The sequence below is a fragment of the Mus musculus genome, chromosome 7, assembly GCF_000001635.26.
Source record: "Mus musculus strain C57BL/6J chromosome 7, GRCm38.p6 C57BL/6J".
Classification (NCBI taxonomy): domain Eukaryota; kingdom Metazoa; phylum Chordata; class Mammalia; order Rodentia; family Muridae; genus Mus; species Mus musculus.
This window is the reverse complement of record NC_000073.6, coordinates 104,216,885-104,237,342: the sequence shown is the minus strand read 5'-3', so window position 1 is coordinate 104,237,342 and position 20,458 is coordinate 104,216,885. Positions and strand designations below refer to the sequence as shown.

The following is a 20,458-nucleotide window of genomic DNA, read 5'->3' as shown; positions in this document are numbered from 1 at the left end:
ACACACCTTCACCCTAAGAACTTTCTGCAAACAAGAGCTAAATAAAGTCAAGGATAGGTCAAGAAGCAGAGCAAGCAACCAGTTGAGAGGGAGCAAAACTAAGGAAGCAAAAAGGAAGGCCTGCCTGTGATTTGAAGGGTGTTTAAGAATGCATGGAGGAGGAGCTTCCTCCTGGGATGCCCATGGAGTAGGAAGGTCAGCTGGGTGCATTCTCTGCATCTCTGAGCTAGGAGGCTTTCACCACAGCATCTGGCTCCTGAGTCTTAATTGGTAAAATGAATGGTTGGGATTTTTGTTTTAAAAATATGGGGCTGAAGAGATGGCTCAACAGTAAAGAACACTCATTGCTCTTTCAGAGGTCCCAAGTTCAATTCCCAGCAACCACACTGTGGCTTACAACCAACTGCAATGTCTTCTTCTTAGAGAAAACTAATTTCTATTCTAAAAATAAGTATGTCAAATCAAAGAACTAAACCCAGAATAAAATAAATGACAATACTGTGGGCCACTACTTATGAACTACATATTCTATTATTTAATCTCTTTATACCTCAGAGAAACATCACTGCATGACACAGGGGTTAGTGGAGAGCAAACAGAGCCTACTGGAGATAAAATGAATGAGCAGGCTAGGACCTAAAACAAACTCTCATATATAACCAAGTCTGTGGCCAAATAGGTTTTCTTTTTTCTTTTTAAAGATTTACTTAATGTATATGAGTACACTGTCACTGACACACCAGAAGAGGGCATCAGATCCCATTACAGTGCTCTTAATGCTGTCCAGCCCTCACAAACAGGTTTTCAACAGCAAGCAGTTCTGGAAAAAAAGTATCTATATAGACAAAGAAAGTGATTTTAGGCCACACCTTGCACCATTTATGAAAGTTATCTCAATGAGGATCCTGGAGTTAAAGTGAAATTTAAAAATTTTAAATATATTTTTACAAATAAGAGATGTTCTTGATCTTGAATTAAAGACTTTTCTGTGACTCATTCTTTCCTGTCTTTATTTCATTTTTAGTTTTTTGAGACAAGGTGTCTTTATGCAGCCCTGGAGCTATGTACACCAGGCTGGCCTACATAACCAGGAAATCCACCCTTCTCTCTCTTTTCATTTTCATGTAGTAAGTTCCAGGCCAAAGGAGTTAGCCTAAGCCCCTCTAAACCTTATTGCTTGAAGATTCCAAAGATGCATCCAGAAAATAAGCCTAGCTCAAGAGATCCACATGCCTCTGCCTTCTAAGTGCTGGGATTAAAGGTGTGTGCCACCATTCTATGCTGCTATACTTATCTTCTATCTTTTGAATTAGATTCTTGCTCTATTGCTTGAGCCACCACGACACTCACATTAGATTTTATTGAGAAATAGCATTCCTTTAGTATTTCATCTACTTCATGCATTTCATCTTCACAGTAGCTTAACTTACTCCATAAAGAACAACATGGGACAATTTCTACTTTAAGAGTCCTCTGGAAAAGGTTGGGGCTGAACACTTGTTCTAGCTGTCTGTTTAAGCAAGCCTTCCTGGAGTCTTAGAGAATTACTTGGTTATCTTGGGTCACTTTCTGGATGCCTCTTTGGAGCCTTCAAGCAAACTTAATTACAGTCTAGAGGCTTTGACCAACTCCTTTGGCCTGGAACTTACTGCAAGAAAAAAACAAGAAGGGAAGAACTTCCTGGACAGATCTTTCTTCTCTCTGAACTGTGCTGGCCCATCTGCTCACTCTTCAGGGCAGGGCAGGATGGGAACCTGTACCTTGAGATGCCACAGAGGTCTCATGTCTCAGAACAAACCCGTACTAGGCTTTTACCAGAGTCCCTCAAGAGCAGAAATGTTCTCCAGACATGATACCTCTCCTCCCCAAGCCCATGTTTCCCAGCTGTGTTTAATCATGGTCTTTGATGCCACACCCTCGGGAGTCTGGAGAGATGGCTCAGGAGTTATGGGTATGCTTTATTTTCCAGAGGACCCGAGTTTCATTCCCAGAACCCATGTCCAGTTTCAGAGGACCTGAGGCCTCTGGCCTCCTCACTTATACAAACACATATGTACTCGATTGAAAATAAAAGTTTAAAGCAATCTGCGCCCCCTCCCCCAACAACAACAACAACAAAAAACCTCAGGGCTTGGGGGTGAGTGTGCAGATAGGTCCTTTTATAAACAGATGCACCTTCAAGTCTCCCTTGGTTCTCTGGCCAAGTCTTTATTATTCTAGGGTTCCCCCAAGAATAGAAAGTTCATCTTGACAGTAGAAGTGTAACAGAAGCCAGTTAATGTATAACTGAAAATTTCCTAGTACCCACATTTAAAACATACAGGGAAAACTGCCTGTGGTGGCTTATGCCTTAACCCCAGCAGTTGAAAGGCTAAGGCAGGAAGCTACCACTACAATTTGATGGCGAGCCTGGGCTACAGAGTAAGAAGACTCCATCCTGAAATAAAACATTTTATTTAAAATATATCCAAAATACCATCATTGTAAGATAATAGATTATTTTACATTGCTTTTATGGAAATTCAGTATTTCACTGTTACAGTACATTGGAGAGTACCAAAAGCCACGAGTAGCCCTTGTCTGCAGTGTCAGAAGTCCAGCTGCACCTCCCCCGACACTCATTTCCATCTTCACAGCTATAACTTTTTTCACAGTTGAATATGAAAGTTTGTTGCACCTTTCCAGCAAAGCCAAAGCGGTTCACTCATTTGCAATTTGAATATGAGCACAAAGAGAAGGTCCAGGCTAAGATGAAAAGTCAGTATTACCCTAAACACCTAGTTACTCAGGATGCTGAGGCAAAGCTTAAAGTCAGCCTGCACTTGATAGCAAGCTCAAGGCCAGCCTGGGAAATGTGTTAAAACCCTGTGTCAGCAAAACAAAACAAACAAACAAACAAACCCCAATAATAACAATACAAAACACAAAAATGGGGTTAAGCTTGGTGCTAAAATGTCTCTGCTTGAAGTAAAAAGCCGAGTTCAGTACCTAGCTCTACAGAAGAAATAAGAGGGGCTGGGGGGACCAGAATAACTCACTGTGAGAATGGGTAACTGAATTTCTTCCTCCTCCTAAATAATAACTGATACTGGTTGATTGAAGTCTTCTCCTTATCTTACTTTATCTCCCTTTCAAGAGCATTTTCTAGTTTTTATTACCACTCTTAAAATTTTATGCTGAAGGCTGAAGGTTGTGGTAGCATTTATTGTTAAAACCAAAGCTACAATCTCTTCTTGAAACCATCCAAAGATTTTATTATTTTTACTGTAATCCTAAATATACATACTTAGGATTTATTGTGATCCTAAATACACATACATAAGCCCTTCCCCATAATTTCTTTCTGATATGCCTTGACAGATAACAAAGAATGCAAACTTAGAGGTAGTTTGTTTATAAAGAGACAAAAACCAAACCTAGAGTCAGCAAACATAAAGTGCTGAATGTAACACATGACAGTTTTGCTTCAGGAATCAGTGGTAAACGTAACAACTGAGACAACTCAGTGAGGCTGACCCAGGAGCAGAATAGAAAGGATACACAAGTATCTCAGTAACTAGAGAAAAAAAATTACTGAATTCAATATTTATTAAAAAATTCCTATCTAATTCAGAGGTTCTTTACATTTGACCACAGACATTAGTAAAGAAAAAAGTCGTCAAATGTGCTCAGTCAGGCGCTGTGAGGTAGAGCTATAATCAGTATTTGAGAGCTCAGTCAGGCGCTGTGAGGTAGATCTATAATCAGTATTTGGGAGCTCAGTCAGGCACTGTGAGGTAGATCTATAATCAGTATTTGGGAGCTCAGTCAGGTGCTGTGAGGTAGAGCTATAATCAGTATTTGGGAGCTCAGTCAGGCACTGTGAGGTAGATCTATAATCAGTATTTGGGAGTGAGGCAAATGGACTGAGTCTGTGGCCAGTTTGGGCTATTTATGGAGACCCTATCTCAAACAACACTAAAACAAATTCACAGCCAGGTATGGTGATGTCCACTTGTAATCGGGACTCTGGATCAGTTCTCAGTTAGTTTCTCAATCACAGAGTTCAAGGCCAGCCTGTTTCAAAAATACAAACAAACAAAAAACAAACAAACAAACAAAAAACCCAAAACCAAAACACAACTAGACTGGTGTCCCAGCACTCAGGAGAGGCAAGCGGATCTCTCCAAGTTTAAGGCCAGTTTGACCTACAGAGTTCCAGAAACCCTATCTCTAAAAATAAAAAACAAAAAACAAAAATAAACAACCCAAAAGCAAAAATACAAAAACCCCAAAACACTAAATGCTTTTCCATGAGATGGCTTAAGGGTGCGCACTCTTAGCAATGGAAGGTATCCTACTAGGAGAACAGAGAATGGAGATTCATGTGTTTGAAGGAATCTGCTTAGTTGTGGGCAGGGGTAACAGACCTCAGGAAGTTGGCCGCCGCAGGGTCATCGGGACTATACAGCTGCAGGGATTAAAATAGGGACAAAGGGCAGAAGGAAAGTAATACTTCGAGAAGGTGTAGATGGGCAAGCCGTGGTTTGTGACATTATAAAAGGAGACCGTGCCAGCCTCACAGTCTAAGAAAATCCCTATGCGTCGAGGTGGCACGGTCATGGAGAGGAGCAGGGACGGGGAGGAATCCTCATAGGCTCTGTACTCGTGCTTACACTGCAAGCCAATCACCCAGTATCCACACTGTGGCTGATACCTGGAGTAGGCGCCCTGCTTGCTGGAGTACTGGCTGAAAGAGAACATGGGATCCACCGGGGTACTGCATACACCCAAGATCCATGCCGTCTTCTTGCTCACGTCCACTTCCCAGTAGTATTTTCCTGAGGAGAAGTGCTGAGAGCCCAGGACACTACAGTCATAATGTTCTTCCAGACTGGATGGCTCGGACAGCTGGGCACCCACAAACCTCACCTGTCTCCGATTTTTCGACAGGACAAGATTTAAATTAGCCGTCTGTGGATTCAGTGTCACGTCCACTGTAGGAGAAGGTACAACAGTAACCGATAAGAATGGGCACGTGGGTCCCATGATTCTGCGAGGAGGGCACAAAGGAAATGGCTGTAGGGGGACCAAAAGCATTAGGTAGCAAGGAAAGGAGAGATGTGGACACCTAAGACCTGAGCGAACATGCATGACTGCTGAGCAGAAGCATGTGAAAGGGGCTCACGGTTATCACTTCACAGAGGGCATAGATTCTACTCACCCCAATAGCTTTGGACATCTGTCAGCTCTGTAAGAAAAGGAAAACATGTAGAAGAACACCATCCCTGATACAGGGACTACATATCATTCTCAGCGCAGCGCACTGGTCCCTCTGTGTTCGTTCATCAGCACTGTTCTCTACATTACTACATCCTTTACAGCGATCCCACATCCACTTCACCTCATCAGCACTGTTCTCTACATTACTACACCCTTATAGCGATCCCACATCCACTTCACCCCAAACTTACCTCTAAAGACTTTTAGCATCTTCCTCAGATCCGGTGCTCGAAACAAACTTTTCAGCTTGGTGGGGAGAGCTTGGGGCTTCCTCAGGGTCCAGAACTCACTCCTAGTGAGGACAGACCTTATGAGAACTCAGGGTGCTGACTAACTACTCTGTCTCCCCCAAACTCAGACCCATGGATGAACTTTAACATTCTTTCTTGAGGAAAGGCAGCATCTGCAAAGAGCCCTGCCTTGGACCAGAAGACCTGGATTAGAAACTAGCTGCTCACTATCTCCATACATTTCAGTAAATGCTAACTTTTTACAGCTTTGTTTAGTTTCTTTTCTATTGTAACTTTTACAATATATAGTGGCTTTTCCTTTTCTATCTGTGTTCTAAGAACAGGTGGCTGTAGATTGCTTTGCTGCAGTGTGGAAAAGAAACAAAAATGTTTAAAAATGTCAGTGCTGCATCAAAATGTCCACCAGGAGGCGCTGGAGATGCCCACACTGATCAGGAACCCTGCTGTCACACTAAAATACCTATAGAAGGGCTTGCTTCAAGGGTGTGGGCTTAAGTTTCACCACCAGAAACCCAGGTCCACTATCTAAGAGGCCTGAAGGGTCTGTGGGCAACTTCAGATGTCAACTCCGTAGATGACTTTGGAGATTTGATTATTAAAGAGACCTTGTTCTATCCCAGAGCCAAAGCCATTTCCCTGGTGACTCAGGTCAGTGTTTTTACTGGAACTGACATATAAGGAAATCTGAGCCCATGGAGCAGTAAGACCAGAATAGGAGAGCCAGGGAAGGAAGAGAAAGTTACAGCCAGCCTGTGGAAAGACAGCTCTCAAGCCAATATATTGATGGTGATTTCCCTCTAAGACACACAGGCAAGAATGGGAAAACCAGGGTCAAAGGCGTGTAGAGAAGTTGGTAAAAAAGAATCATGCCTCCTGTTAGCGTTCTCTTACCATACCAATTCTTCTACCATGGATGCCAGCCTGCTCCCTTATTTTTGAGATCCCTAAATTCACATACAACTCAACATTACCAGTCTCAAACCTCTCTTGCCTGTGACTTTCCCCTTCCCACGGGATTATTCTACAGGGGCCAAGAACTTTTGGAAAGCGCAAGGGCATTAGCTAATATTAACACATACCTTTTTGTAACATCACCCACATCCTAGGAAGGAAAAAAGACAGATTAAGGACCGTGTCTTCCTCCACCTTTACCATCCCATGTAGTGAGTAGGAACAAAGAAATAAAGGCCCAAGGACTACAAAGTAGAGATGAGAACTCGGAGCAAGCCAGATACAGCCTGCATGGGGCATGCCTGTGATCCTAGCACTTGGGAAGTTGAGGCAAGAAGACTGTAAGTTTGAGGCTAGCCTAAGTTATACAACAAGAATTCATCTCAAAAGAACTAAACACAAAACCCCCAAACTCCATCTCAGAGCAAAGTTCCTAACGACCCATGTACAAATTTGGGTAAGTTTCTTTATTTTTATAACTGTGGGTTTTGTTTGTTTTTTCTTTTTGGCAATGCTTGGGATTGAAACCAAGGCTTTATGTAGACAAATGTTCCACCACTGAGCTTATCACAGGGTGTGTGTGTGTGTATGTTTGTATGTATGTATGTATGTATGTATATATGTATATGTGTGTGTGTATAACCTGTAATTCAGTGTATGTATGTATGTATGTATGTATGTATGTATGTATGTATATATGTATATGTGTGTGTGTATAACCTGTAATTCAGCATGCAGCACCTGGCCCTACATTTATGATAGAGTAACTTTTACCCTTGAGACAGTTACAGGTTTTAGTTTATCTTTTTGGTTTTTCGAGACAGGGTTTTCCTCTGTATAGCCCAGGCTATCCTAGAACTCGCTCCATAGACCAGGCTGGCCTCAAATTCAAGAGATTCACCTGTCTCTGCCTCTAGTGTGCTGGGATTTAAGGCCTATGCCACCACCTGGCTTTGAGACAGTTACAGGTTTTAAACATGGTTCTCTCAAACGTCATCCCTTAGATGGTGCCTGCGTACAAAAGCAGACAGTATCTATTGCTACAGCACACTAGGGGACTGACTGTACTGAAGAGAGGAAAAGCAGAGAAAGGCTGGTAAGTGCTGACTAACTTGGTTTTGATGTGTTTTCCTGTGATGAAACAGAAAATTCCCATCGTACTACCGGAGGATCCCGCAATACCTCTCCTGGGCATATATCCAGAAGATGTCCCAACCGGTAAGAAGAACACATGCTCCACTATGTTCATAGCAGCCTTGTTTATAATAGCCAGAAGCTGGAAAGAACCCAGATGTCCCTCAACAGAGGAATGGATACAGAAAATGTGGTACATTTACACAATGGAATACTACTCAGCTATTAAAAAAATGAATTTATGAAATTCCTAGGCAAATGGATGGACCTGGAGGGTATCATCCTGAGTGAAGTAACCCAATCACAAAGGAACTCGCACAATATGTACTCACTGATAAGTGGATAATAGCCCAGAAACTTAGGATACCCAAGATATAAGATACAACTTGCCAAACGCATGAAATTCAAGAAGAACGAAGACCAAAGTGTGGACACTTTACCCTTTCTTAGAAATGGGAACAAAACACCCATAGAAGGAGTTACAGAGACAAAATTTGGAGCTGTGATGAAAGGATGGACCATCTAGTGACTGCCATATGCAGGGATCCATCCCATAATCAGCTTCCAAATGCTGACACCATTGCATACACTAGCAAGATTTCGCTGAAAGGACCCAGTTATAGCTCTCTCTTGTGAGACTATGCCGGGGCCTAGCAAACACAGAAGTGGATGATCACAGTCAGCTATTGGATGGGTCACACGGCCCCTAATGGAGGAGCTAGAGAAATTACCCAAGGAGCTATAGGGAACTGCAACCCTATAGGTGGAACAACAATATGAACTAACCAGTACCCCGGAGCTCTTGACTCTAGCTGCATATGTATCAAAAGATGGCCTAGTCGGCCATCACTGCAAAGAGAGGCCCACTGGACTTGCAAACTTTATATGCCCCAGTACAGGGGAACGCCAGGCCAAAAAGGGGGAGTGGGTGGGTAGGGGATTGGGGGGGTGGGTATGGGGGACCTTTGGGATAGCATTGAAAATGTAAATGAGGAAAATACCTAATTAAAAAAAAAGAAAAAAAAAAAAAGAAAATTCCCATCACAGCATCAGAGACATGAGAGGCCTAGTGAACACAAGTTTTCAGCTAGGGTTAGCGCTGGGGACATAGGGCAATCTTAAAGGGCTTTGGGATGCTTTGTCTAGATTAATACTGTTGACTCCTAGTGGGAAGGGGCCAGGAATTGTCCCTCACAGCTAAGGTTTATCTGTATCAGAACAAAAAGGCTCCTGGAGAACAATGCTTAATACAACAGATCTCCGAAATTCCAGATAAACTTCTGGGCTACTCTTGTTTAGGAAGGAATAACACTGGTATTTGCACCTGAACTGTCTTAGACTTCCTGTGGCCTCCTCATAGCTCAATACCTGCAGCAGTTCTACGGTGGACCCCTGGCACCGGTGCTCCAGGTCTGAGATGAGGTCCTTCAGTGACTGGCTCTGGTGGATCAGGTCACCCTCGGCCTTTTCTATGATGCTCAGCCCCTTCCTCTCTTCCACTTCCAGTTTCTTCAGTTCCCGCTGCTCCTCCCTGTCCAGGATGCTTCGGAGCTGCTTAAACTCTGTCTGGATCCGGCGTTTCTCAGGCTCCACCTGACTCTTCAGCACCAGAGAAAAACAGGCAGTTGGTTGCTGGACCAAAGGTTCTCCCTGGGGGAGGAGGGAGCAGGAAGCAGCTGCATACTGCTTCCCTGAGCCTGAGAGTAGAGGGACACAAGCCTGTGGGAACTGTTCTCAGGCCCTAAGCCTTAGGCTGTCTATCTAAAGTTAAGTAGTCTTGGGTGAGCTTAGACTCCAGGAAGCTCATCTACCCTCTTAGGCAACTAGATCAGAGTCTGCTTCTAATTTTGAGCCCTGAGAGGAATAGCTGGCTTACAATTATCATTTCCAGGAGGTCAAGTTGGAAATAGATTAAGATTCAGAATTACAAATTACAATTACAAAGAAGGCCATCGGACTGATTGGCCTTCTTTTTTCTTTCCTTCCTTCTCCTTTTTTTTTTTTTTTTTTTGAGACAGGGTTTCTCTGTGTAACTCTGACTAGCTTGGAACTCACTTCATAAGTAACGATGGCCTTGAAGTGCCAGAATTAAAGGTGTATATCACTAAGTCTGGGAAGACATCCTTTCTCTTACAATTGCCTTAAAAATCTGGGAGGGCCTGGAGAGATGGCTTAGATGTTAAGAGCCCTTGTTGCTCTTCCAGAGGACCCAAGCTTGATTCCCAGCAACCAATGGTGGTTCATCGTTGTCTATAAATCCAGAAGAGGGAACTTCTGGCCTCCTTATGCACCTGGCATACTTATGGTTCATAATAATGCATGTATGTAAAACAACCATAAACATAAAATAAAATAACATGCATTTTTTTTTAAAAAAAGCAGAACAAGGGCTGGTGAGATGGCTCAGTGGGTAAGAGCACCCGACTGCTCTTCCGAAGGTCAGGAGTTCAAATCCCAGCAACCACATGGTGGCTCACAACCATCAGTAACGAGATCTGACTCCCTCTTCTGGAGTGTCTGAAGACAGCTACAGTGTACTTACATATAATAAATAAACAAACAAACAAAAAAAAAAAAAAGCAGAACAAAAAACATAAAAAGCCCCCAACAACAAAAACACAAACCAAACCCCAACCAACCAAAACAAATAAACAAAAACAACAACAAAAGACTTCATTGACATGTTTGTTACCTAACTTCCACCCCAATTCCCCTGGCACAGGAAAAAGACCAGATCTAGGGAAGCAAGTCTACCAAGGAGGAGACACTGGGGCACCCTGGTCCTCAGCCCCACGGTCCCCTCTGTGGTCCCAGATCGCTTTCAGGAGACTCCCACTTGCCTTCCAGGATTCCCTCTTCTCCTGGATAAGAGCTTTTAGCTTCTCGGCTTCCTGCTGCTCCCTCCTCAATTTCTTCAGAGACTCCTGGAACATGTCCTGGAATAAAAGTATCAGGTTAAGAGGGGCCAGCCTCAAACTGTCTTAGTACCTAGACATCGAACAAAGTAGGCTGAGATGATGCTGACCCCAGGGGAACCCTGCCTTGGTTTTGAAGTACCTTCTCTATACAGGGAGTGCAAACACAGGAGTGGTCAATCGTGTACAGCAAATAAGCAAGGTGGCAGCAGGAAAATATTAGTACTAAGGAGCTACTTTCTAGGCTCCCAACTTCCAGGTAATCGTGAGTTCAACAAAGAAATCTGGGCTTCACGTATAGTTTCAGTTGGTAGAGTGTTTGTCTAGCATGCAAGAAATACTGGACACTTGTAATCACAGAATTCTGGAAGTGAAGGCAGTAGGATCAGAAGTTCAAGGTCATCATTAGTTATACAGTCAGCTTGAGTCCATACTGGAGTATATGGGATCTTATTTTAAAAAGAAGAAAATCTTAGCCAGGAGTGGTGGTACACCCCTTTAATTCCAGCACTCGGGAGGCAGAGGCAGGCAGATTTCTGAGTTCAAGGCCAGCCTGGTCTACAAAGTGACTTCCAGGACAGCCAGAGCTATACAGAGAAACCCTGTCTCGAAAAACCAAAAAAAAAAAAAAAAAAAAAAAAAAAAGAAGACGAAACAAAAATGGGCAGTGGTGATGCACACCTTTAATCCTAGCACTTGGGAAGCTGAGGCAGGCAGATTTCTGAGTTTGAGGCCAGCCTGGGCTACACAATGAAATTCTCTCTTGCAGCTTTTCCAGAAGAAGACAACAAACCCAAACTATAAAGCAATCAGATGAGGACATGAAGTAATGTTAAGCTTAGGACCGACCTGGTACTCCTGGGCCACCTCCTCCATGAGGAATGTGTGATGACCACGGTGCTCCTGAGATCGTTCACAAAGCCAGCAAATTAACTTCCCATCCTCCTTGCAAAAGAGCTGGAGTTTCTCTCCATGAAGCGCACAAAAAATGACCTCGAGTTGTTTTCCAGGGCACAACGCAACCTCTCTGAGCCTCTTCACTATGGCGGCCAGGTGCCGATTAGGACGGAGGTTCCCAGGCTGATAGGAGGTCCGGCACACAGGACAGCTGCTCCTCCCTCCTTGGCCGAACACTGAATTATTACTGTTTCCTATGATGCAGACCTGGCAGAAGCTATGGCCACAATCAATGCTCAGGGGTTCTGTCAGGAGCTCCAAGCAGATAGGGCAGGTTACTTCATCTCGGATGTCCACCAAGACTGTTGAAGTCATTGTAGCCACTCTCTCGTCTCCTACCTTCCCAGCTTGCTTAGAAAAAGAATCCTGGGTAAAAAGAAAGAAAAAAAAAAGGCACAGGCTAAGTTAGGAGAATGGATACTCTCGCCCCAGCTCCAACACTTTACCTCAGCTCACATCTAACACCAGCTTGCCCTCTTGTTATAATGCTTATCAGTGCCTTTACCTCCTATTGGATAGAAAGATAAATGGGGACTCTGGAGAGGCCTGGTGTGACTTGCATTTGACGGGCATTTCTTCAGCCCACCTGAGTCCTGTGCCAGGACTTTTGGATTTGGGGCTCCTGTTGCAATTGAGACCCTCCGATCTGGCATGTACACCAATGACCTCTTCCACATTGTCTTATCAGAAGGCAAGCACCCACTAGCTTTGATTTTCTTATCATGACCTACTTATCTTTGATGCTCTCAATCCTCTGAAGAAATGATAAGGCAGAGACTTTTGTGTTCTGTTCATGATTGTACCCACAGCAGTTAGACCTCGGTGAACGAAAAGCCAGAGCCCTCCTTTAGCTGACGATTCATCCCTTCTCTTGAGCTTTTCACCTCTGGCTATCATCCCCTCAGGCCTGGTCACCAGGATCACAGCTATCAAAGCTTGTGGACACCTTCACCCTGTGAGCCCACTTCACTCACGTCTTGCTCAGCTTTTTTCCAGGAAAACCAACAGACAGGAACATCCACAGCAGACACAGGTAATAGATTTTATAATATGGGGTTTTGCCTGAATGTCTCTCTGGGCCCCATGTGTATGCCTGGTGCCCATAGAGACCAGAAGAGGGGATTGGATCTCAGTTGTAAGCAGTGAGTGCTGGGAACCAAATCTGGGTCCCCAATAGAATTTCGACTTTCCTTTCAGGCAAAACCATATTTTGCAAACCACTAGTGTCTTGAGGAAATCCCTACCCCTTGAGGGAATTTATGATAATGTTAACTGCCAAAAGAACAATTGTAGTATACCCACACAATGGTATATTACTATCAAAAGACAAAACTACAGGGGTTGGAGAGATGGCTCAGTGATTAAGAGCACGGGCTGTTCTTGCAGACAACTGGGGTACATGGCTACTCACAATGGTCTGTAACTTCAGTTCCAGAGGATTTGTCTGACACCCTCATCTGGCTCTGAGGGAACCAGGCACACTAGAGGTGCACAGACATTCATCCACATTAAACTAGTTTAAAAAGACAATTGTAGTTGTATATATCTCCCCATCATGCTGTGGCCACAATCCCGGGCCTCCACTTGCTAGCATGGGCTTTATTACCCAGCCACACCCATACCCAGTTCTGCAAATCCAAAAGGAGTTTATGTGCAGTCTTAAAATCCAACACCAATCTGGACCAAAAAATAACTCACAAAGACTCTACCTTACCACCCAGGCCAGCTGTTAACATCCAGAGAAAAGAAAAAGACACTAGAAGGAAACTGTAGAGACAACCAGATTGGTGCTGACATCCAGCACTACTTATATAGTTCCTTCTGATTGGAAGAGACTTGGCTCTTTGCTGCAAGAGTAGGCTACAATATGTTTACATACCAAGTTAGGCTACCATTCACTATGCAACATGAAACCTTCAAGCCAAACTTAAAATACAGGATGCTGCTTTTAGGCCAATAGGCCAATTAAATGGAACTGCAGGTAAGTGGAAGAGCATTTGCATCAGTGAAGCCCTAGGGTTCTAGTGGGGATGAACTGCCAACCAGAACAAAGATGGTGGCAGTGTAAAGGAAATGTCTAGGAGCCTTGGGGCTTTGTGGCTTGTTACAAAGCTAGGTATGCTAAGCTCTGTGAGTTCCAGACCAGTCTGGTCTAGAGTCCTGAGACAGCTAGGGATACAGTGAGATGCAGAAAATAAACAAACACACTATAAATAAATAAATAAATAAATAAATAAATAAATAAATTGTACAGTTGTGGTTTCTAACTTAATATATATTAATTATAATTGCATAATGCTGACAAAAAATGATAATAAAAATAATACTGACAGGAAGTGAATGGGGAACAATCTCATGAGAAAAATGATTTGGGCTGGAGAGATGGCTGAGCAGTTAAGAGCACTGACTGCGGGCTGGTGAGATGGCTCAGTGGGTAAGAGCACCCGACTGCTCTTCCAAAGGTCCCGAGTTCAAATCCCAGCAACCACATGGTGGCTCACAACCATCCGTAAGGAGATCTGACTTCCTCTTCTGGAGTGTCTGAAGACAGCTACAGTGTACTTACATATAATAAATAAATAAACCTTAAAAAAAAAAAAAAAGAGCACTGACTGCTCTTCCAGAGGTCCTGAGTTCAATTCCAATAGTTTACATGGTACCTTACAACCATCTGTAATGAGATCTGATGCCCTCTTCTGGTGTATTTGAAGACAGCTACAGTGCATTCATATAAATAAAATAAATAAATCTTTGCCGGGCAGTGGTGCCCCACGCCTTTACTACCAGCACTTGGGAGGCCTCCCCCAGCACTTGGGAGGCGGAAGCGGAGGCGGAGGCAGGCAGATTTCTGAGGCCAGCCTGGTCTAAAGAGTGAGTTCCACGACAGCCAGGGCTACCTGTCTCGGAAAAAAAAACAAAAACAAAAACAAAAAAAGAAAAATGATTTGGTGCCTGGTCTTCCAATTGTACTGTCAAGTACAGCAACTATTCAGGCTACAGAGACGTGGGATATGCCTTGTCAGAAATGCATATTCAAGTTTTAAAGTTTTGAAGGAAAAAATATTTTGGCTCTTTCCTTTCTGCCACCACCATGTCATCCACACTGAGGAAGACCCGGAAACTCTGGGATCACCTGAGCCACGGTCATGGCCACCTCGGTAAGCACCGCAAGCACCCAGGAGACCGCAGGAATGCTGGAGGCACACATCACCACACGACCAACTTTGACAAATATCATCCAGGCTACTACTTTGCAAAAGTTGGTATGAGGCATTACCACTTAAAGAGGAACCAGAGCTTCTGCGCAACTGTCAACCTGGATAAACTGTGGACTTGGTCAGCAAGTAGACAAGGGTCAATGCAGCAAAAAACAAGACTGGAGCTGCTCCCGTCATTGATGTTGTTCGATCAGGCGACCACAAAGTTCTGGGCAAGGGAAAGCTCCCTAAGCAACCTGTCATCGTGAAGGCCAAATTCTTCAGCAGAAGAGCTGAAGAGAAGATTGAGGGGGTTGGAGGTGCCTGTGTTCTGGTGGCTTAAAAGCCACACTGAAGGTTAATTAAATGCTAACTCCCCCTCAAAAAAGGAAGAAAATATTTTGTAAATTTTAATTGATTTTTATCTTCATTTGTCTCATGTATTGAATTCAATAAAATAAATTAAAAATATATCTACCCATTTCATCTTTTTTTGTTTGTTTGGTTTTCCTAAGACAGAATTCCACCATAGAGAGCCCTGACCACCCTAGACATTAACTTGATTTTCTTGCTCTTGCCTCCCATGTGCTGGAATTACAGACGTAAGTGAACACGTCCCCTACTTTTTACTATGTAACAGAGCTAACTGAAAACTTAAAATTACACAGCGGCTCCATTTTCTACTTTATCAGAATCTTTGTCACTTCTTATTCTGATGGGACATATTAGATAACACTTCTTGTATGCAAACAAAGGAATTGGTGTTTCTTCTATTTTAGACTAGGATAGTCTGACGGCTCTGGAGGAGAAGATCAAATTAGTATCAAATAAAAGAGAAAGACTCCAGGGCTGGGAAGTCCAGTTAAACCAGAAGAACAGGGGCTGGAGAGATGGCTCAGCGGTAAGAGGACCTGGGTTTGGCTCTAAGCACCCACACGGCAGCTCACAACTGTCTTTAACTGGGGTGTTCCCGTGAACTGAATGCCCTCGGCTGGCCTCCGTGAGCTTCTGCATGCATGTGGCACTCACATAATCACACACAAGAGCTCCTGCATGCACATGGCACATATATACTCACGCAATCTCTCTCTCTCTCTCTCACACACACACACACACACACACACACACACACACACACAAACACAAAAGAACCAAACCAACACATTTTTAAAAGATCAGAGAGCTACACTAGAGGCAGAACAAAGTCACTGGCCTGAACTGGAACTCTGTGAAGGACCTCAGAAATGAAAAAGATTTGCAGGGCAGTCAGGGTGCTTTAGCACTGACCTTTGCCAGGTAGATACAATTTAGGGCTGGAAAAATCTGGAAAGGCGAAAGGAGGGCCAAAATACAGACTGATCCTCAGATCTGAAGTACCTGTCAGAACAGAAGCTCATGTAGGTTCCAGAACGGCCTTCAGGATAAAAATCAGTAATACCCAGGCACCGCTGTGGGCAAGGCTGCGTGGGGACTCAAGAGAGGGAGGGGGAAGAAGAAAAACTTGTTATAGACTAGGCTGGCCTCGAACTCACAGACAACCATCTGCGTCTACTTCTGCTCGGCAAGCATTCCTGGCTAATGTTTCCTTTTATCTTTATGCAGGATTATATTCCAACTTGATCTACTATCTGGAATTTATTTAATAGCAACTAAGTGAACATAAAACTTGAATATAATTAGCTTTAAGCATTTCTGAGTTTACTTTCAAAGAATCATTCATTACACATTTAAAAGATTGTTGACACCAGAAATTCCTTTTTTTTTTTTTTTTTTTTGGTTTTTTTGAGACAGGGTTTCTCTGTGTAGCCCTTGGCTGTCCTGGAACTCACTCTGTAGGCCAGGCTGGCCTCAAACTCAGAAATCCGCCTGCCTCTGCCTCCCAAGTGCTGGGATTTAAGACGTGGGCCACCACCACCTGGCTCAGAAATTCCTAAAACACTACTCTCTATATATTTTTATCTTCTTCTAGTCAGTGTTAAATAATCTATTACGTTTTTAAAGGTAGATTATATTTTGTGCAATTATTAAACTTGTGGTATCTCACTTGTAATCCCTAATGTTAAAGCCTTTATATTTTAATTTGTGTAGACATAACAAGTAGAGGTCATATTCTTTTTTTAAACATACCATAAAGCAAATTTAACACTTTTATTATTACCCCTTTACGTTTTTTTGTTCTGAGACATGTTCATAAGCAGCCCAACCTTGTCAGCAACTCACTATGTAGCTGAGGGTGACCTTAAACTTTGGACTCCCCTGCCTCCACGCCACAAGTACTGGTATTTTACACCTTGTCCCACCCCACCCCACCCACTCACTCCCCAAGAACCCTAGAGCATCACCCCAGCTCTTCTACCTTTCTTTGATGCTGAGGATCCAATCCAGGACTTTGTACAAGCACCGTACCAACTGAGCCACACACCCCAACTTCTTAGCATATTATTTCCAAAACTGGCTTGATAATGCATATTTTAAAAGTTAGGCATAGAGTTTGCCCATAATAACCTTGTTTGAGAATTTGCCATGCCCGGTGGTTTGCTGTTTTTCGACCTCTGCCCCAGTAAACGTTCACCAAAACTCTAGAATCCACCCATTGTATTGCTCTGTCCACGCTACATATTAAAAAAATGTTAAGGAGACGGCTCAGTGGGTAAGAGCACTGACTGCTCTTCCGAAGGTCCTGAGTTCAAACCCCAGCAAGCACATGGTGGCTCACAACCACCAGTAATGAGATCTGATGCCCTCTTCTGGTGTGTCTGAAGACAGCTACATTGTACTTATGTATAATAATAAATAAATTTTTTTTTTTAATGTTAAAGCTCAGAGGCTAAATAAACAGACTGGGGACATACGGCATCCAATTTTCAGGTCCTGTACTGAAACACACGCAACATAACTAGCTGTAACACCTATTTTTCTCAAATGACTGATAAAATAAATGTCCCTTTGCTGTGTCGGTAGCTCAGGCCTGTAATCGTAACACCAGAGAAGAGGGTTGGAATCAAGAAGATGGTTAGCGATAGGGTAGCTTGGGTTATAGAAGGATATATCTGAAAAAAAATTGAGTTTACATACATACTTTTAGAATACATAAATTCAATGCTCCCTATCTCAGCCAAGTTATTCACAATAAATCACCTCACTGTCTCGGCCTGCCTCCGTCAGAAGTGACTCAGCAGAGTAACGGGGCGGTAGGCACCCCCAGAGAAGGTCCGCAGATGAAGAGTACCCGGTAGGCAAACTTCTCCAGAGCACGTCCGGAAGCCTAATTCCGAGGGCCAGAAATCCTGGCTGGGGTCTGTTCCTAACTCCGCCCAGCTTGCCTCGGCTTCCTCTGGAGAGGCCCTAGGGCTCCTAGCTCCGACTGGTTGCAGCCGGTGTAGACCGGGTCGGGGCAGGTAGAGTAGCTCATCTCCCAACTCTTCCTGGAAGAAGCCGGGCCTGCTTGGGAGGGGGTTGGGGGTTGGGGGGAATAAACCTACTTCCTGGAGCTGGGGGAGGAGATGTTGACCTCTGAATCCACTCGGGACTCCGAACGGGAATCTCCCAGAGCAGTGTGCCTTTGCCTCCAAAATCCAGGTTCAACGCCCGTTTCCCGCTTAGGGCTATAGGAATACTGCCTATTCCTAGCCGCGAACATGCCTCTCCAATGCTTCCCAAACTCAAGGAAACTCAAAGAGGCAGTCCCGCAACTCTTCTTGCACGCGTGAGCCCCAACACAAATAGTAAGGCAGCACAGACTCTACACACCAGTGGGACAGCAACGACTGGTCAGAAAATGGGTTTGCTCACCAATCTGGAATCCGTGCCTGGATCAGTGCCGAGGACTTGCAGCCAAGGAGACGGCTCCTTCCAGTACTAAAGCCGGACTCCAGGAAAAAGGGGCGGGCCTGGCGGAGGAGGCGGGGCTGACCCCTGTGCTGGCTGGGACCAAACCCCGGGTCAGAAATGCGAAGATGCCCTAGACAAGTCTATGGAACAGTCTTTAAGAACATCATCATTAGAGACTTAGGCTTTCTACCGTATGCAAGTGTTTAATACACCTGTTCTCACTATCAATATATTGAAATGTCTAAAGAATAAAAGGTCTAGCCATACAATTAAAAGGTGACTGCATTTGATGGATTACAAAAATCTGCCAACTTTAAATTACCTGTGTGTATCTCTAATTTTAACGCATGGAACCAAAAGACTACTTTTATACTGAAGTACTTATACATTTACATATGCAAACTGAACTGGACTGGAACTGGACTGTAAGGGTTTTGGGTTTTTTGTTTGTTTGTTTGTTTTTAAGATTTATTTATTTATTTTATGTATATAAGTACACTGTTGCTGTCTTCAGACACATCAGAAAAGGGCATCGAATTCCTATTACAGATGGTTGTGAGCCACCATGTGATTGCTGGGAATTGAACTGAACTACTCAGGAAAAGCAGTCGGTGCTCTTAACCACTGAGCCACCTCTCTAACCCCTAGACTGTAAGTTATTAAAGGCAGGGCTACTGTGAAAAGAAAAGAATGCCAAACTTCCTGGTTTGGGAGACTGACAACCCAACTGATCTCAGAAGATGGGGGGAGGGGGAAAGACTTTGGGGAGGAGCTGGGGGTGGAGTAGGAAGTGGCTCAGCAGTAAATTGTTTGCCTTACCTGCATGAGCCTGTGAACTGGGCTGACTCACAATTGTAATTCAGCATTAGGAGACTGAGGCAGGAGGATTACTCATAAATTTAAACCAGCCTGGGCTACAGAGTGTTTTTGCCTCGAAAAACTTAAAACACAAAATGAAAAGTCAAGTCAGGAATAGATGTTTGGAGTGAGGATGGGAAAACATGGTGCAAGCATTCCTTTTTTTTTTTTTTTTTTTTTCTGGTTTTTCAAGACAGGGTTTCTCTGTAGCCCTGGCTGTCCTGGAACTCACTTTGTAGACCAGCCTGGCCTCAAACTCAGAAATCCGCCTGCCTCTGCCTCCCAAGTGCTAGGATTAAAGGTGTGTGCCACCACGCCTGGCTGGTGCAAGCATTCTTAAGAATCATAGAAAAACAGAGCAGAGAAGATGGGACGCTCAATGTCTAACATACAAGGGTAAGGTTTATTTGGTTTTGAGACAGGGTGATGTGACATGCATATTTCTCCCAGGCTGATTTCAAACTTGCTGTGTAGCTGAGAATGGTCCAGATTCTGCTTCTGTGGTGGTGGCGGTATTGCAAGCGTGCATCCCCTTGCCCCAGCTGATCCAGTGTTGAGCATTGAACCCAGGCTTTGTGCGTCCGGGCAAACACTCTGCCAATGGGATTAGCTCCTAAAAGAGATTTATAGACAGCACAAATAGGTGGCACCATCATATGGAGGAAGAATTTGGTAAGATCTCAAAGACAGGGAATGTGGGATGAGAGGATCTCTGAATGTGTGGTTCTTCAAGATTTCTGTGTTCTTACACTCCTTTGATTACTCCAGACTTGGTTGTTCTGTTACACAAAATTGCTATGGAGCCTGAGTTTGCCTGCTGGTATCATGGTTGGGGGTTCTCTGGATTGTCTCTTTAAATTCCAAATCAGTTCTCAGAATTGTAACTTTGTTTGTTTGGTTTGTTTGTTTGGACAAGGTTTCTTTGTATAACTGCCCTGGCTGCCCTAGAATGCCTTTGTAGACCAGGCTGGCCTTGAACTCAGAGATCTGCCTGCCTCTGCATTCCTGATTGCTCGGATTAAAGGAATAAACCACCATGCTTGTTGAATTGTAGCGTCTCTTCTCTTCTGTTCCATTATCCTTGAAGGAAATCATGGGGCTT

At 43.8% G+C, this 20,458-nt stretch overlaps 1 protein-coding gene and 1 pseudogene across 5 annotated transcripts; one reads left to right on the top strand and one right to left on the bottom strand.

The window, feature by feature from the left end:
* Positions 1-2,190: 2,190 nt before the first annotated feature.
* On the bottom strand, positions 2,191-18,548 carry Trim6 (tripartite motif-containing 6). Of its 5 annotated transcripts, XM_006508365.4 has the most exons (9): positions 18,460-18,539; positions 16,045-16,138; positions 11,363-11,836; positions 10,439-10,534; positions 8,967-9,197; positions 6,593-6,615; positions 5,454-5,554; positions 5,204-5,230; positions 2,436-4,976 (listed from the first exon to the last, which is right to left on the bottom strand). In XM_006508365.4, the coding sequence occupies exons 3-9, from the start codon at positions 11,783-11,785 to the stop codon at positions 4,411-4,413; spliced, it is 1,467 nt and encodes a 488-aa protein (XP_006508428.1). In that variant the 5' UTR covers positions 11,786-11,836; positions 16,045-16,138; positions 18,460-18,539; the 3' UTR covers positions 2,436-4,410. The 5 variants fall into 5 exon arrangements, with proteins under 5 accessions (NP_001013637.1, XP_006508428.1, XP_006508429.1 ...); NM_001013616.2 differs by lacking the exon at positions 16,045-16,138 and having other exon boundaries at positions 2,191-4,976; positions 18,460-18,548; XM_006508366.4 differs by lacking the exons at positions 16,045-16,138; positions 18,460-18,539 and adding an exon at positions 18,150-18,444.
* Positions 14,562-15,010, top strand: Gm8667 (annotated as a pseudogene).
* Positions 18,549-20,458: the final 1,910 nt, after the last annotated feature.